The following is a 19684-nucleotide window of genomic DNA, read 5'->3' as shown; positions in this document are numbered from 1 at the left end:
CAGCGAAGTTCTCGGCGCCTTTGACGTTCTGTCGAAACTATTTTGTTATGAAATTCCGCATTTTCTAAATTCTGTTCTGTTCGTATTCGTTTAAAAAGTTTATGAGGGGCTCCGTCGTGCGATGCCAGGGGGACCGTAATTCCGTGCACTGCTATAAATAGGGTTAGATTTAGTCGATAATATATGCTTCACGTGCGCACGCAATTGCGGTCCCGCCGGTATCTCGAAGGAGGTGATTTTTAATTTTTATTTTAGTCGTAAGTGAGGTCTCCTCGCGGGGCCCGGCGGCTGGCGCCCGAGTCGACGAAGCCCGAACGGAACGCAGTGATGGAACTTTCGACACATAATATATATTGAAAGTGGTCGTGATGACGAAACGATAACAGACGTTGTGATATAAGATTTTATTTGAAAACTTCGAACGTAGCTTATATTGTGATGTGACTCACGGACTATGCGTTGTGTATATTGTCAGCGTATATTATAGATATATTGATATAGATATATAACATAATTATGATTATTGTACACGGCTACCGGGCACTCGATGTTCGCGCGGAGCTTTACGGGACATTTTTATGTAAATCTAAAAGTTGTAACGTGCACCAGAGCGAATGTAACAATACGGCCCTCCACTCGCGTCGCTTTGAAACATGTCGATATCCTTCCGATTTGTTATCTGTCGGTGTAAGACTTACGCGAAGTGCCCGCCCGCAACCTAACATATGAGATCGTTGCGCGTAGATGTGATTAAGAAATATAAAAAGTCACCGCTTTTAGACTAGAGATATATTTTTTACCACCTGCCATCTTCGTCATTCAATGGGATTTTCGTGTTCTGTAATCTAAAAGCAGTGTTCAAGCGATCGTAGTCGAAGGCACACTGTGCGGACAGACTTACATTACTAATATAAATAGTGTTGTATCAATCAAATAATCTAATGTGTTGCTAGAGGTTAAGACATGTTTTTGTTTTTATAATACTTGGTATTTTTGTATGTATAGAATTTAAACGTCGCCAGCTACAGTACTACAGTACAGTCGCAGACGGCTCCGCGGCGCCAGTCGTTGCGCGCCCGCCAGTCGCGCCGCGTAAGTCTGTCCGCGCGCGCCGGCCCGTCTGCCGCTCGTTCTGTAAAGATGATTCTACAATATTGTTCTTATATTGTATTGTTTTCTTTTTTAATAATATATTGTGTTTAAACGGCCTTGTCGAAGTTTTATTACCTTACTGATTCCTTTAATATTAACAAGAATTATGATGTGTGACAGGACTGTACATTATAAAAACAAGGAATTTCAAGTAACACATATGACGGTGAAAGATAGTTACCATCATCATAAGCGGTCACAAGTCTTGCGGGCGAATGCGAACACAAAACGAAGTATTACCTGTTTCATACAATTTAATTTAAAGTTACAAAATAGTTTATCACTTCATAATTAGTAACATAAAACATAAATCGATTTACAATAGATCTAACACCATTCAACAACATTACTAATTACTAAATCTGCCAAAATCCACCTCGATCCAGCATTCCGCCATTCGTATTCCGTATTCTTCAAATTCCCTACACAAACTACGTAAACCTACCTAACCGTACGGGACGTAATTCCCGCCAAAACGTTAAGATGGCGCCTCGACCCCGCTCGAGGTCCTCGACTCTGATTAGTGGTGGCGTATTATGCAATAGTATAATAAGTGATTTGAATGTACTTGTAAGATTTAGACAAGATAATAGATGTGAAAATATGAATACAATTTAAGGAACTATTTAAAATGTAAACAAATTATTTCGTCACTTTTTCCGATTTATTTATAAATAAACCGTAAAAACTCCTCCCTCACCGAGTCTAAATTATACTCATTCAATTATTATTTTAGTAATCATGTTTAACATGTAATTCATTCAAAGTAAAAATAACAGCCTATAAATGAGATGAATCACAACTTATGAAAACATGAAGACTTATCATGAATGAACATGAATATTTGACGACCTCCGTGGTCGAGTAGTGTGTACACCGGTTTTCATGGGTACGCCACTCCGAGGTCCCGGGTTCGACTCCCGGCCGAGTCGATGTAGAAAAAATCATTAGTTTTCTATGTTGTCTTGGGTCTGGGTGTTTGTGGTACCGTCGTTACTTCTGATTTCCATAACACAAGTGCTTTAGCTACTTACATTGGGATCAGAGTAATGTATGTGATGTTGTCCAATATTTATTTATTTATTTATTTTATATTTATTTATCTATTTACTTTCTATCATATTTATATTTATTTACTTATATATATATTTTATATTTATTTACTTTCTATCATATTATAACTCTTTATTTAACTGAATACATTTAGAATGTTTGATTTTATTAGGCTGTCAAATAAAAATAAAAAAAAAAAACAATAATGTTGCCGACAAACGAACAATAAGAATTAAAATTGAATAAAAAAAGTTAAATACATATGAAAATATTACTGTTTTGGGTAGTCAAAAAAAATGTTGAAGTAATCCTGATTGAATATATACCAATATGAGTTAGTATTAACATGGAACTTTTACATAATAGTTATAAGTTTTATATACGCTATATTATGTTTTATTACAAATAGTTAAAACAGTTATGCTTGTATAAAATATAGGCCATTACGTAACTCGGAAACTACGGTTGACTACGGTGATCATTTGAGTCGTTTCTTGCTTGATAAAACTATATTAGACAATTTTTGACATCGAATTTACTCGATATCATTGGTTGAGAGCTTCTATAGTCTATGAAATCCACAAGGATACGTATTAATGGCGTTTTGAATGTCGACGAAGCTGTTATCGACACTGGAAGTAAAATTAGCGTGGATATAACCTACTTGCGTGGCATAACGATTTATTATTAATAAAGATATAGGACACAGAAATATAGGAGAATAATTAAGAAATCGCAAGGAATACGTTAATCTAAGTTTTGTTTATCTTTATTCTCTCTTCGATTGGAATAGGCAAATCTATTTATCCACTGCGCTTCTTTCGCTACTCCATAGAAATTACTTATTCACGTCCTTAACACATTAAATTGTCCAATAGGCAACAATGAATTGTCATATTTATATATGACAACACACCTTTGTGCAATAAAATAAAAATAACCGCCAAACTTACGTTGATAATTTATAAATTTAATTTACAAACGTACATTTTCCAAAATAAAAAAGGAATAACGACGTCTGGATTTTGAATACGCGTCATCAAATATTTCCATAACTAAATTATAGTCTAAAAATGGTAATAGTGATTTTATTACAATTCCGACTACCTTCAAATGCGTCCACAGATAACGAATCATTGAATAATTATGATAATTGACGTAAAATTATTGGGGAACAGATTCGATAAAGCAAAAAAATGTAGGGGTGATTGGAGCACCCGAGGCCTGGGCGGAACCCGATTATTAGTAATTTATGTCGTAGAGTCGATTTCATAATGTTACGCCGACGGCGAAAAAATTATTTCTCACTCATCAACGCGTTGTGCTACAGTCATTTTTATTAATTTGTATGGAAATAAAAGAGTAAATTGAAATTTATTTTTTATAATTGGAACGAATAAATATATCCATAGGCAAAAAAAAACAGACTAGAATTTATCCAAAATTTGTATAAAAAAATCGTTGATGAGCTTAATAAAACTATAACTGCGTCATATGTTTTGTGATAAACCTATTTTCGTTCTTGATGAGCCAGATCAAAATAAAATAGATCATTTAAGTAGGGATAGTTAAAAAACGAAATTAATATATCTATGTGTAATTAAATTAGTGGCGTGAAATTATGTTTTGATAACATGAACCAATGATGATATGATATATGCATATTTGAGACTCAGTTCTGAAATAGTTGAACTTTCTTTATAAAAATAAATAAACGGCAGTCAAGTAACAAATATTCAAAGATAAACTGATTGAATATTCGAGACGATTTTTTTTTGGTCAATGGGAAATAAGTTTATATCTCTATTTGACCAGCGGAGCGCCTCGAGTCGGATCGGTCCGGCTGCGGCTCGGAATTGAATCAAAACATTGAATATTTATCTTTAGACGCTACGATTCAGCTCCCAGCGCAACGGATCACCATTCGCCCTACGAACGACAGTGTGCTTATTATATCGTGGACTTATTTCGTAAGTTATCGTTTGTTACATAGTATTCGTAATAATATACTACAAATTTATAATGAAAGTATTTAAAGTGAGTTATAAGTTCCTAAAAGTGAAGTGAGCAATTAAATATAATAGAAATATTATACATTTTTTTATGATATAAATAAGCTAATGGGTCCTGTTTGTAATTGGTCACTACCACCCATAGATACTGGCGCTGTAAGAAACATTTACCATAATGCCCAACCTTGAGATCCAAGATGTTATATTCGTCGTACCTATAGTTACACTTACTCGCCCTTCAAACCAGAACACGACAACACAAACAGCTGTTTTCTGGTAGAATATCCGATGAGTGGATGGTACCTACCCCAGATGACCTTGCACAAAGCCCACTAAGGCACTAAGTAAAAATTCATATTCAAAACGTACTCTATGGATATTTTATATAAAAAAAACTTTATTATTATGTCGGCCATGCTTATTAAGCATCGCTGTTCAGTGTTCTGTTAGAACCTAATAGAATCAACGAACAATGAATATTCGTTGGCTAGGTTTTGATCTGGGGTTTGCTATTTGCATTGTAAATAGGCTTTTTATTGTTTTATTACTTTCTTTGGCCCTTCCATACATCAAATTTATGGAAACTACCAACATAAATATGAAGCTAATGCCATCGATAATTATGACGTTTTCTCATTAATTAATCGTGCATATCCTTAACACAGATGCTGGAATATATAATATAAGTATTTCTTTCAATGGGCATGTATTTTATTCTTAGTTATAGTTTTGCAAAATCGAACCAAATGTTGTCTTTGTTTAGTACCTATAATAAAATACGTAAAAAAATCTTGTTATACCACAAAAGGACAATGACGTGTTCTCATTACAAAAAAACTGAATATATCCATTTTAAAAATTTCAAGTGTTGATTTAGAATGACATAAGTATTATGAAGAATATTTCAATCTATTACTTAGTCAGCGCACGAAGAACGGGAACATTGTTTAAAATGTATTTTTAAATTCTTTCCATTCGTTCATTCGCCGCGGAGGCTGCATCGTCTTGCGGGAACCCTTTTTAATATTTGATCTGCATATTTATAAATCTGTGTTGCTCGGGGCGTGTTTGCAGTCTCCGACGATATCAGTTTATTTCATCTCGCACGAGCACATTGTTTGTATAAACCATGCTATAAAGCAAGACTTCCACTCTCTATCAACAAGATGCATTTGTTCCGTCTCAGCTCGTTTGTTTCGGTTATGTAATGAAGTTAACGATGTGCCTGTTGCTATAATTCAACAACAGGGGATTATTTACATACATCATTATTTTAAAATATGAATAAAATCTTTGTCTCATAGATACAAATTATAATACGCGAAAGTATCTGATAAGTCATTTTGGAAACAGAGTGAGAAGAAGAACCTATGTCCAAAAGACGTGATTTTAGCCGCTGATATTGAGTTCAAACCTGGGCAAGCACCACTGAATTTAAATTAATCTGTGTTTATAGTTCATCCCGTGCTCGGTGATGAAGAAAAACTTCGTGGAGAAACTAGCTTGTGGTGGATAGGTTTTTGTGTCATGTATCGAATCCGCATTGGAGTAGCGTGGTGAAGTGTGCTCCAAAACTTCTGTTTGAAAAGGAGCCCAAGGCCCTTAGCCTCTAATTGAAATAAAACTAGTTTTTAACGGATTTAATCGCGTATATTAATTATTTTATTTTACACATCCCGACGTTTCGAGCACTTTGCATTGTTCGTGGTTACGGGCAGTCTGCCCGTGACCACGATGTTAAAATAAAATAATTAATATACGCGATTAAATCCGTTAAAAACTAGTTTTATTTCAATGTGTAATAATCGCGAAAATCTAAGACAACCTTAGCCTCTAATTTTAGCAAAGGAACACTTACAGACTGTTACTTTAATTTTTACTTTTTTTAGTACTCTTTTACCTGATTTTTGTTAAATTCGTAGGTGATTTTAGACAATAAAATTTTTAAAATTTGAGGCAATTCGTATGCTTACAAAAAAAAATAAGTATCGAATTAAAAAAATAATTAATTTTATATGATGATACCAGAAGAGTTGTTTCTAAAAAATGTTGAAAAATTATACAAAGTCAATAACAGACAAATTTATTTAAATAAATACTATTCTAAATCTTAATTCTAAGTAAATTAACTATTTTGACACATCTCTGCGCTCTCACACGGTACGTAACCGCGCATACCGTAAGTGCAAAGCATCTTTAAGAAGAATCCCCCGCTCTGCTCCTTTCGGGGATGGTCGATCACAGACATATATTTATCTAGGACTAAAATATTGGATGTATTTTTACTAGCCGCTGGCCATTCTACAGGCAATAATTGTGTTCTCTTTGGCGTTGGGTTTCTGAAATGTCAATATTTTTACACTGTAAATAACTTTATTTCAGAAGTAATTAAATAGTTTTATAGTTTTTATACGTACCCATGTTTCATAAAATTCAGAATTAGCGTTGTGAATCTGTCAATCATTATTCGGTCATTTTCGGGCATAGGTAACGACATACCCAGGGGTTTAAATATATAAAACAACTCACCAGCATGAGTTGTGCCCTCAAAGACCACCCCTGAAATGAGTTTACCGTAGTCTCTGCTACCATCATAAGAAAACTGGTAATTGAAGACAGACTGATCAGAGAATTCAGTCATTATTTTTGAAAACGCGTTAATAGAGCCGTACGCAATCCAGTCGGAGTAGTATTGAATCAAGCCCTTTACAGACGTTTTATAATTAATAGATCCTTGTCTAAAGTAATGGTTTCGCAATGATTTCCCGATTTTATTTCTTTCTTTCTCCGAACACCAGGAAAATACACATGGCAATCTATCACTGAAATTTTCATTTAAATCTTTAACTAATTTGTTACTCAATAACCTATAAAAGAACCCACCTTCCGCGTCCGTATATCCCACGATTATAGGGACTTTATTGAACTTTCCAGATTTCACGATGTCGTATGGAGTGCCATTGAAAAACGGGTCTGTGAAATTGTTATCTACACACGGTGAGTACTTGAAGTATCGTGGGTTCACTGAGGTATCGTAAGTGGCATCCATAAGTGTGGACACGAGGGCGTTAGCAAATATGTCGTACACATCCTCTTCCGTATCCGCTGCTGATATTTTCCTCGCATCCTCTAATGCAACTGAGAAAGGTTCAACGTTGAAAGCCCACGTCGAAAACGCGTTGCCACTCATTAATATTGATTTATGGAATAGGCCTTTACTTAAATTGGAGAGTAAATGTAAAGACGCAGAACTCGCGCCAGCACTTTGTCCAGAAAGTGTCACATTATCTGGGTCCCCTCCAAATAAAGCTATATTCTGTTGTATCCATTTTAAAGCCGCTACCTGGTCTCTTAACCCAAGATTTGATATACCATTGAGACACAAAAATCCTAATACCCCTAATCTGTAGTTAATATTTACTACAATCGCACCCTTGATAACGAGAAATTCTGGATCGTATAATTCCTTACTCCCTTTGAAGTAGGCTCCTCCATGTATGAAGACCAACACAGGTAATTTATCAGATTTCTTTGTCCATTCGGGGACGAACACATCAAGATAAAGGCAATCTTCGTCGCCAGTTGTGAAGAAAAACATTTTTTGGGGGCATCTTACGAATGGATTTATAGCATTCAGTATTCCTTTCCATTTCGGTGGTTTCTTGGGTAGCTGAAAATATATTTAAATATACTTTAAATTCAACTGGCGAAAATAAAACAACTTTGTATACGATAGAGTGCGGGTTTGATACTCGTTGGAGTTACTGCCTTGCAACACACTTGCTAAACACTCTAGTATCACACGGTCTTGTTTCCGCAATGACTGCAAAATTTTACGATCAGGTAACAGTTTAAGGCTTATTATAGTTCATAGTTCTTACCTGGAATCTTTCGCAGGTCGCGTAAGGTATGCTCAGATACCGGTCCTGCCCATTGCCCCGCAATCCTCGTAGTTTGCCTTGACTTATTTCTAATACTGGTGTGAAAATACTAGAAGATAAATCTACGAATACTGACAATGTTGCTATCGTTTTCAAAAGTTTAACTTTTATATTCATTTTATTTGTTTACATGTTGTTTCACTTCGTTTTATATAAATAATATTAATCAAAGTTTTCATTAAAAGCTCTCTATATCCATAATAATTATTTTGAACAATATCGTTGACTTTGATGCACGAACGATTTAATGTGAAATAAAATACTTCATAATTTATTTTACAGATATTAATATAATAGTTTAAAATAAACTTGCAACACTTAATTTTTTAATTGCGAAACAACAATCGAATCTATAATTAATATTTAAGAAACATACTGGTAACACCACTACGGATTCCACACCAACGATACACCAATTAAACCAAAGATACTAATTGCAAAGTTAAAAGTTCTCGCAAATAGTTGCGGCGACTAGTTTTATAATACGTCAGTCACTGATATCCATTAGTAGTGCGCACTTGGTCTGAACATACTGACTGTCTGCGTATTCGAGACTCTTACACAAACAGGGAAAGTCGTTAAGATCTTGTGAAGTAAACTTTCGCAAGATTGTAATAGATTGGAAAAAAAAATGTTATTTGATATTAATGCGAAGTTCGAACGACGCAGTAGATAATAATTTGTAATTTTTAAATAAATTCTTATCTATTTATGAGAGCAAATTTAAGTCGTACTTTGTTTCAAAATTATTTTAATGTAATTTTGACATTTTAGGAACGCTTACTCAAATATTGCTATAAAAAAGTTTTGAAAATTGTATTAGTTTTCCTTAAAAAACACATTCAAGTTTTAAAATGTTAAATCGTTTTAGCATTAAAAATCACAAGTCAAATAGACCAAATTTTGATATTTTAACTAAGACAATTAAATTAAAAACTAAAATAAACTTAAACTAAGGAACACAATTTCGTACAAGCGGCTAAGCTGATTTTCGTAATAAAGTCGGTTAATTTGTTTGATTTCGTCAAGGTCACACGTAAAGGCTTCAAATTTATAAAACCTACTTAACTTTTTGCGCTGTTTTTACATTATTTTATGTAAGCGAGCAAATGTCTTTTTTTATGTAATTGGCGCCAATGCGCCACCAACCTTCGGAACTATGTTCCTTGTGCCTGTAGTTATACGGCCACATCCGACCTTTAAGCCAGTACACAACAGTATTGGTATTGCATGTTTTGCTTTAGAATATGTGACGATTGGGAATATAAACATATATATACATTAAAAAATATAAACCCTTTTCATCAGTCAACGAAAAGAAACGTTTTCTTGAAGATTTTCAATTTATTTAATGTAGTCACTACAACTTCGATAAATATTTGAAGAGATGGTCTCTTCAAATATTTATCGAATATATATAAATATACATAATAATAATAATAATAAACATTGAGCGCTTATTTAAAAAAAAAATCAGTGATAACCCACGAGTTTGAAGTATGTACTCTCCCTGCAAGCACTGCCTCGGAAAGCACGTATAGTCGTTGGTCTTATGCCTGAACTGTTTTCGGTCTGAAAGAAAAAGTGAAGCTGTCGAAGGGCTTTTGATGAAGAAATCTTATTCTGCTCTAACGAGAATACTTCAATCTATCTGACAGCACGTTATTAGTTATATTTTTTATATGACGCCTCCCTTTGCAAGGCGTTAACGAAAATAAAGAAAAATAGAGTTTGGATCCCACCATTCCATAAAAAAACACCGTAACAAATTTACCAATATTTATGAAAACGATCGCGGTTAAAATTCGAATGTAATGGATGACATGGCACTCTTTTTGTTTTACCATGAAGTAATGTTCCTTGATGTGAACGCGTGCCGCGTGTAGAGTAGCCAGGCGTTTAGATTTAGCCGGACAGGATTCACTTAACAGTAAATCAATACATAAATATGAACACTTAAAAAACGAAAACCCACTTTAATAGATAAAGTATATCACACATGTACTTCGATTGTAGATGGACATGAATTGCTTTGCAATCTCAGGATGGAATTAAGTTCTAAAAATTAACTAAAAACAATATAAACTATTACTAGTCATTGTCGATTAAGTAATATATTTAACTCTGTAATAACTTACTTAGTTTCTCCTAAGCAATGGCTCTTACAACCAATGTCCAAGATCGGTAAGTGCTCTACACAGATTTATTGTAGGAACGTGATATCCGTGAAATCACCCGTTATCACCTAGATTAGTTTTTAAGAGCCCCTCTCTTTTTTTTACAACAGTGAATTCCAGTCTTATAAATGTATGCCCGGCATTAGGGCAACTCTGAACTAAATAAACCCACAAAAAAACATTCTATCAAGTTTTTGAATCATGTTATAGAATTACATTAAATGTAAAGTTTCCATAAAGTTAAGTTTTTGTATTTAAGTGCCTGGCTACCCTAGCCGCGAGTAAACATGTATCTAGGTAAGCAGTTTATTGGTTAAAGAACTTAGTGACTAGTGAGTGCTTTAGAAATATGTCACGTTTGCTAACTGCCTTGTTTTCGTTACATTATGTCAAGGTGTGAAGGTTTTTTCATATGTATTTAACTTTTTTTTCTGTTTATGAAATATTCAAAATTAAGCTATTACGAAACAGAAAGTTTTTTAACAACGACTTCTTAAAAAACTTCTCTCTAACTTACAAATCTAAACATACACATATTTTGGTCTAAGTTATTTGTATCGTTATAAAAATTCATTGTACACACAAAATATTATAACATGGAAGAACGGGACAACCTCACACAAGTACTAGTCCTTACAAGTAACCTACTAGGTTTAGTTCCTAATCTGTTACAAATTAAGTTCTTTGTCCTACAATAAATAAAAAAAAAACAATAAGTGCTCATGTGACCATACAATAACGCAATCTTTTATTGAATGCAATTCGAATTTCATTATAGACAAGAACATGAAATTCACGCCTGTCACGTCAATATGTAAATTGAAAGCGGGCGAAACTGCGAAGCGTAGCATAAATAATAATATTACATATTAAAATCTTCTCCGAAACTTCTGGCATAAGGTTTGTGAATATGGTTTAATAGTTTCTTTATTTAAACTATAAAATAAAAATCTCTCTCGAATTTATTTTTGTGAAGGAAGATACTGCATTTATGGTCGTTACGTTCGAAAGATCCAGAACATCCAAGGAAGTGTACTGTAACTGAAACTAAAAAAGAAAAAAACGTCTTTCGATTTATTTTGTATACAAAATAACCGAAGGTAATATGGTAATAGATATAACAGGTAGTAAAAAATGCAAATTTAAATGAATAATAAAACATTTACTGCATACAAAATAAAATTTTATCTTCTTATTGTTTATGAGGACTTTGTTGTTACACGTTCTGCTCTGTCAACTTACTATTTTTAAACGCTGGTCGATTTTCTTAAGACTTCCGAAACACTTGAAACTTCAGTTTAACTGATAAAATATATACCTCATCATAATGTGTATTCCATAAGTGGGCCGACAAAGAAAATCCTTTATGTTTTCAAATAAAGTACCATAGTAGAATCTTTTCTCTATTTTTATGTAAAAAAAAAAACGTTCGTCATTTATCGCGTTGAAGATACGAAGTTAGAATGCTATTGTTCCCAAAAGACCGATTAAGCAAAGCGCTTCAGTTGACCCAGTTACTCAAATAAACATAATGTTTTTAACTTTTAATATAAACCGAGGCATGACGTTATTGTGCCAAACTAACCAAACCAATAAATAGATTTAATCGAAATTATACTTAAAAATTTGTAAGATCACGTTTCGCTTTTCTATGAATATAATTTGGTAGCCAATCAAAGTGATTTTAATTAAATTTTCATTGTTTATTCGGAGGACTTGCAATGTTTGTACACCCATTACTCAAAAGTACAAAAAGGGGTAGAATCAGTTGCGTGCAAAAGTAATTTAAATTCGCCTTCCCCAGACAAGAATATTATGCTTGTGTTCAGTTCACGCTGACAAGGGCTTAAATAGTATCAAAATGCTTCCTCCACCAGAAATATTCAGTCTAGGACAGTTTTCGAATTTCAAAATTGTTTCTTATATCAATTATGAGCTCACTTGTTTACGTAATTTATGCCATCGAAGATTGCGTATTTAATCCCGGTCAAACTTCTGTTTTTTGGAAGGTATGGTTTTTTCAAGGGGCTGTTTATTGTGTTTTATTTGTGTATATATTTTATCTTGTGCTTCGCAAAAAATATCGTGACGAAACCATGCAAATTCCTCACGAACTGTGTTCCTTCTGTGTCGTTAAATCGTCGTCGTCGTCGTCGTTGTCATTTGTGTATTTAACAATGCACATTGAATTAGCGTCGTAAGTGGGGTTGGATTAACCACGTTGGGGCCTCTAGTCAAGGCACGTCTCGCCCCTCTACCCTTTCTAACTTCATAAATGATATATTTTCTAACTCAATTTATTACGATGCTTTTTATGCCATTATCTGATTCAAGTAGAAGAAATATTTACGTACAATTTACGTACAAATACGTATAATTTCATTAAAAATTTAAAGGGGCCCTTAGTCGATGCGGGGTCGCTAGACAGTTGCATACACTGCTTACAGGATGATCCAGCTTTGATCGTAAGTCTAAAACCTTCTACAGAGGAGTGGTGGTATTTACCTTTACTTTACTACTATAATGCAACGGCGAGTTTAAAGATGAATTGATTGTTGTTGGCATATGATTAATGCTTAAGTGCATATAAATTATCAGTGGTATTTAGATTTAAATGTTTACATTTACACACACACACTCATATCATAACAACTTGGTACGTCATTATATTGGTTAGACAACCTTATAAGTAGAACAAAGTAGGCTTGTAGGTCTTTAAGCTGACCCTTCTGGTACCATCCAATCAATTATTCTGTGCGTCAATTTAACAAGTGAGTGAGTCAGCTTAATATCAGCAGATAGAATGTATCTCCCGCGGTTGCCGGTGCATCGTTAGTATAAGGACTGTTTTAGTCTTTCAATATCAGTGTCTTCGGGCGAAGGTTGATCAGTCACCCTTAGCTGGACAATTTGATTATACGCTTTCCTTAAATAAATAACAAAAAAAATTATGAAATTTTTAATAGAATCTGCAAGATATGCTTAAATTACCACAATTCCAGGAACCAACAAAATGAAATAACTTTTGAATTAAAAGGCCGAGGAAGTCCGCCTCCAATTTGCATGTTTGCTCAGTTTATAACAATTAGTCGACGCTTTCCGGGTATTTTTCTTTATTACGCGGATTAACAGCCCGTGTACCCGGGCCGGTCCGGGGGCGTCCGGGGCAGACTTGCACTTGCCCGGATTAATTGCTTTTATAAGGAATTGCATTGCTTGAAGCGATCGTTGCATTCCGCTTGAAATTAAAATGTCTTGACGTTGCGCTTAATTCAAGTGCAAATCTTGTAATAATAAAACTGCTTAAACTTTATTAGAAATCTTGGTTCCTAACGAAGAGAGTAATGTGTATTATTCTTTTTCATAAATGTTGTATTACGACGAAGGCGACTCGACTGAATTATAATTTGGAATATAATAGGTATTATACTCCGGTGGGACGTAAGACATTATTGCCTATGATAAATCTATATATATTTTAATATTGTAAAATTTACTGTTATTGCTTAACAGCAAAAATTTTTAGCTTAGAACTGATAGTGACTCGCATTTTTGTTAAAATTTGAGAGTTCCTTTAATGAAATCGAAAGAATTGAGGACGACTTGTTAAATTTTTAAGTCATTTGATTGGTTTGAACTGTGACCACAATGACGAGTGAATTTACGTGTGTCGCCTATTGCTGAGAGCCTTGTAAAGAGCCTTGAATTCTGAACCCAGATGCAGCCCTGATAAAGGTCTTTCAAAAATAAAAATATGCTCAATACAACTACTGAGTTTGTTTCGAACCTTTCGTTTACATTAAATATAGTTGTAAAATGACAATTCAAAAGTGCTTCAAAAAGTCTCCTTGAATAAAGTATATTTTAATTTTGATTTTAAATAGGAATATTGAAGTAATGCACACGTTTACTAAAACAACGTCCTCGTGAAATGGAATAGACTTTTGTTATGTTCGGTATTCAACTAATTAAAATTATTTATCCGTCTAAATGATTTTATTTCTTTTTGGGTGCGCTGAGAGAAATCTCTTTAGGAGATCCCTTTTATACATAGTTCTGTTTTGCATTTTTATTGTGTTCTATTCATGGTTCGTCTAAACATTTTTAAATAAATATTCATTGTCTTGAAAATTAAACGCCCTCAGATTTTTTTAACAAGAAATATTCATAGTTAGGTTACAGAAAACGTATGGCGGTAAATGATTACATATCAATTCCTCTTCTTGTCACCAGTTATTGGAATTTAAAAGAAGCAGATAGGACATTGTGTATACGACCACTATTTTGAGTCTTCCGTGATAAATATGAGAACAAATTACGTATGTAAGTTAAAACAAGTTGAAGAGAGAGAAGACGAGAATTATTGTTACAATAATTTGTGTAAGGAACTTATTGTAAAATTAATTAATATGATATTAACAAATGATTTCCTTCCGAAATATTTACACGTGTCGATGCGAGTCGTGCATCTATATTCTGTTATTTCGACTATATCTAGACACAGGACTCTCCAAACACGACTATTTGTTTCTGTATAGTGAAACAATACAATAATTCGGGTTAGCCAGCAGCAATTCAGTAAAAGCTCACTTCGTATCTTTTTTTACATAATAGGCACTGAACTGACAAATGGGCAACCTGATGGCAAGTGGTTACCAACCAACCTTGCGAGCTAAGAGGAGTTGCTTACCCTCCAAACCGAAACATCTCATCAATATGATATATTGCCGTTTTCCGGTAGATTATCTGATGAGTGATTGAGCGATACGCTTTTTTGATTCTACTGTTCTTTAAATATAATTGTCATTTCGCGGTTATGTTCTGCGCTGAGTAGCGAGTTTGTCTAGACTAACTCTACTATAGTCAGTTATAAAGTTGTCAGTTGGTAATTTGCCGAGTCGCTGACCATGAACAGCTGAAAGTGCTGATGTCATAACTACCCTCACGTTGTTCCTTGTTTGTATAATGTCGTTCAGGGTTGTTTAATTATCTTTGCCTATTTAACTGTGGAAACTAAGAAATTTTGCGCTGATAGTGACCTCTTGGAGTCTGTATACTTTAGCTGATTTTAAATATTTTGTATACATAGAAGCTTATCAATAAAATGAGATAATAATTGGACGATAACCATTGTATCATTAATTTATAGATTTCATGACTTTGCTTGATTTCGATAATTGTATCGAAATCAAGCAAAGTCAGTAGAGATCGTCAAGATTTGAACCCGAGATTTACGAGGGCGGCGTGTTCTATTCACTGAGCCATCTCACCTAATAATTATTTTACGAAATCAAATCAAAATATGCTCTATTCAAGGAAGCTCTTAGAAACATTTTTGAATCGGTTTTTAATTTTTCATTTAAGTAAATGCTATCACCGGTCCATTATGTAGATTTGATAAGGAAGAACTGGTAAGAAACTCATTAGCCTATTTATATTTCTCAAATAAATTAATAAATAATACAAACAAATTATTAATGTTATGATAAAAATAACTAAACTTAACGTCAGCCGTCTTATTTAACTGAAATAATAATATTTAGTATCTCGCAAACTACAAAAGCGCAATTACATTTACGATTTTCCCTTATTTCACTCGTTTTCAGTTCAAATGTTTTATTTCGTAAGTTCAAACGCTCGAGGCGTCCAAGTTTTTGCTATAAGCGCAGTTGACAGACAAACAGCCGTCAGCGGCCAACTTGTTACTTTGTGTCGTTTTGTACTTTTTTAACTTCCTGCTTATCGGGATTTTTTGTTGGAAGAATTGCCTTTTGACGTCTCAAAGACTTGTTATAATAACATTCAATAGAGAGACTGGAGCTGCGTTAGATGACACAAGTGACTATTGTTTTCCATTACGAAATGGATCGTTGACGCTTTCTTCGTAAACTTATTGGTAGTTATTTTATGTGATTTTGATAATTACTTTTAATAATATACTATTTAAACTACAAAAATAAACTGATTACATTGTACACTCAAATTAAACGCTCAAGAAATATAATAAAATATTTTAATTACGTTTTATAATTAAATTTATAATTAAAACTTTTAAAAATTCAATGTACAATGATAGTACGATTAAAGAGCATGTAATTTATGTATTAATAAAATAATTTATGTATTAATTAAACCAAATTCATGATTAATTTTAATAATTATACCTTTTATTTTATTTATTTATCAAGGGCCTCTGCATAGAGTTATGGTCTTTATTTTTATCCAAATAGTTCGATCACTAGATTTAGAGTCCAATCATGTATCTCTACTTTCAAAATTTTAGTGACTCATTTCAGAGTTATATAAAGATACAAGTTCTAAGAATAATTCAGTTATTCTCCCCCACTAATTACACAATATTTATACTTTACCCCCTTCAATTAATCAATCGTGATCTGAAATTCCGGTATGTTAGATATTGTATATGAACTATTATTATGGTTAATAGTTCAAATATGTCACTGATGTTTAAATGAACCAATTATTCTTTACAATTGGCGCCTTCTAGTAAATATTAGATGAACATTATCGAGTAATTGTGTTTCACAAGCTCGCAATCAGTCCAATTGGAAACAATCCCGTTTGAGAGAGTCAAAAGCAATGAGATCAGATTAGTACGTTTTGCTTAATTTTTAAACCGATAATTGGTTTCAACTGAATTTATACTAATTTTATTGAATACTAGCTTTATCCAAATCCAGATTGAGCAGATTGCAACGCAAGTCTTGTCAGATAGACTTTAAATATGGTCATAAATTGACAATCTTGTCTTACAACTGATATGAGAAGACTCGTCGAAAGAACTAAGTGGACTTTTTTACATAATTGTTGTAAGGAATAATACCATATTTTTTTGCTTAGATCAAGTTAAAGCGTAGGTCTTGCGCCTGAACTCTTCGCGATTGTGTGGGATTTCACGTTTCATTGGATTTAGAGAGAAAATATAGAGAGTGCACTTGAGTGTCAGGCATACACTTGTACACTATTGCATCTCTTGCTTAGTTGGCTTTATTATGAAGGCCCGCATGCATGGCAATGACAAAAGAAAGCGAACTGGCGATTTACATGATATATTAGTACTTTTTTCAAACCAAATATTACGAGTACAATAGATATTTTATTACTGTTTGAGAAGGAGATCATTTCCTAAATTTTTGGATAGGTAGGCTTATGAGTGTGCTGTTGTTTAACAATCGTAAATCTGATCCCTCTATATGCTTGTATAAAGGGCTAGGTAAAGAGGCCTTAGACAAGAAAGTTGCGGAGGCCACTAAGTATTATTTTAAAATCAATTTCTGTCAGTTGGGTGAAACAATAGTTTTTTGCTTGGCAAATTAAATGGATATATTATATAGGTAACACATATATGTATATATAAAATTATATATTATATGTATTAAAATCGTCAACTTATTGGAATTATGATTTTTTTATTATGTAATTATATGTGTCTCTCTTATAGAAGCCCTCAAGTTGTGGCCCGTGATGCTCTATCTTAAAACCGTTTCTGAGAAAGAGAGACAGAATCAGAGTTTTTGTATTCGTACCTGGTAGTACACTAATGTGATACTAACGATTCCTATTCAGCAAGGATTAAAAACTAAAAAAATAATCTTTATCTTTAAATATATATAAACCGGAAAAACCTCAATGAGTTACAAATATACTTTAACGGAAGCCTTTAATAGAATTTCCTAATATTATAATAAACGGAAGTAATTACGCTGAAATGGACTAAGCTTTTACTTGTGACGTTGCTATAACCTTATAATAAATAAATAATTTAATTTTTGCTCATTTTCAATTTTATGGAATATTATATTGGTTTTATTAATTATTATTTATATATATAGTATAATAGTTAAAGAAGTGTACCTATTAGAAATCTCATCTCTAGCCATTGATTATGTTTAATTTTTATTTTTAATACATATTGTGTAATGTGATGACTACCTGAAAATAGTAGAACATTTGCCAAGATAATTTTGAAATGCAATTTTTTTTTTAATTTGATATTTTATCTACTGTTGGTTGTCTAACTGAAAATAAAATAAAATTGTATTATATCAATTATGTATAATATTAAATGTTTATACAAAATATACATTTAATACAATCAATGTTTTAAGTTTATTTATTTTTTTTTTTTATTTGGAAAATGAACAATTATAATTTCACTGAATAGTTAAAAACAAATATATCAACCAACAACAAGTTAGAACTTGTTATCCTTGAAATGATTATGATAAAGTAATATGTATATAACTTCCTCATTCGCGTGTTAAACGTGTTATAGTTCAAATAGGAGAAGTAAAATGAGCACGCCTGTAATTTTTAGAATCGTTTTATTTATCAAAACATATCACTAATGCTATTATTACTAAACCCGTAATTCTTTCTTCTATATTTAGTATACATGTTGTTCCAAAAGCTCATGGTGTTGTCATCCCACATGGGCGCGGTGGTGAGACGACTGTCTATGATGAGAGCTATGGGATTCGATGCTCGACTCGGCCGCCACCGCACTGGAAGGAGGCTCGTGATCTTTGGCGTGGGGTCACTAGAAATATCAAATAATTAATAAAAAATAGTTACAGCATGTCAATGCCCCACTATTAGGCTAAGGTCATCTCTTGGGAGATGGTTTGGAGTTCATTCCATCGCGCTGTTCCAATGTGTGTTGGTTCAATACACACGTGGTAGATTTGATACGACACATGCAACCTGATTGTGCATCGTGATATTTTCCTCTACCGCCGAGAAAGAATTGAATGATAAACTCGTCCGGGTTTGAACCCACAATGCTGAACCAGAGACTTTTCACGGATACTGTTTACTGTAATTTAAAAACAACTTTATTTTAAATTTTTTATTTGATTTTCTTCTTAGTGATTTATAAATAAGGTATAAAGGGAATATTTTTAATTTTTATATAAATTTTCACAATCTGGGACGTTGTTCCAATAACAGATCGTGCCAAGGGATTTTGTCACCCTATGATAACCTTTGAGGATATTGTGAGATGTTCGAATCATGCTATCTCGTCGTTTGTAATCGAGAACCCATGGACTTATCATGAATTGTCATTTAAAATTCAAAATCGAATTAGCATTAATGTTCATTCGTTTTATACTATACTCTTTACCGTCCCAGCTTCAGACGGATAGAATAAAGTTATATATTCACCTTTTAGATTGAAGAAAAAATATAAACAGGAAATCATCTGCTTTTTTCCAGCTAGGGAAATTGAAATTCTCGCCTTATCTCTTATAATATGCATGTATTAGATATATAAAGCAAACTCTTGAATAATTCTCTTTATTGATGAAAGCCGCATTAAAATCCGTTG

General features: G+C 33.1%; 1 protein-coding gene across 1 annotated transcript in view; it reads right to left on the bottom strand.

The window, feature by feature from the left end:
* Nucleotides 1-6624: 6624 nt before the first annotated feature.
* Nucleotides 6625-19684, bottom strand: part of LOC125070180 (esterase FE4-like) — a 43653-nt gene continuing 30593 nt past the window's right edge. Inside the window, exons 5-7 of the mRNA XM_047679908.1 lie at nt 18722-18895; nt 8099-8207; nt 6625-7887 (exon numbers count right to left, since the gene is read on the bottom strand). Coding sequence (XP_047535864.1) covers nt 6625-7887; nt 8099-8207; nt 18722-18895 — 1546 coding nt within the window. The remainder of the gene's footprint in view (nt 7888-8098; nt 8208-18721; nt 18896-19684) is intronic.

The sequence above is a fragment of the Vanessa atalanta genome, chromosome 17 (genome assembly GCF_905147765.1).
Source record: "Vanessa atalanta chromosome 17, ilVanAtal1.2, whole genome shotgun sequence".
NCBI classification, from domain to species: domain Eukaryota; kingdom Metazoa; phylum Arthropoda; class Insecta; order Lepidoptera; family Nymphalidae; genus Vanessa; species Vanessa atalanta.
This window is presented reverse-complemented; position numbering and strand designations above follow the sequence as displayed.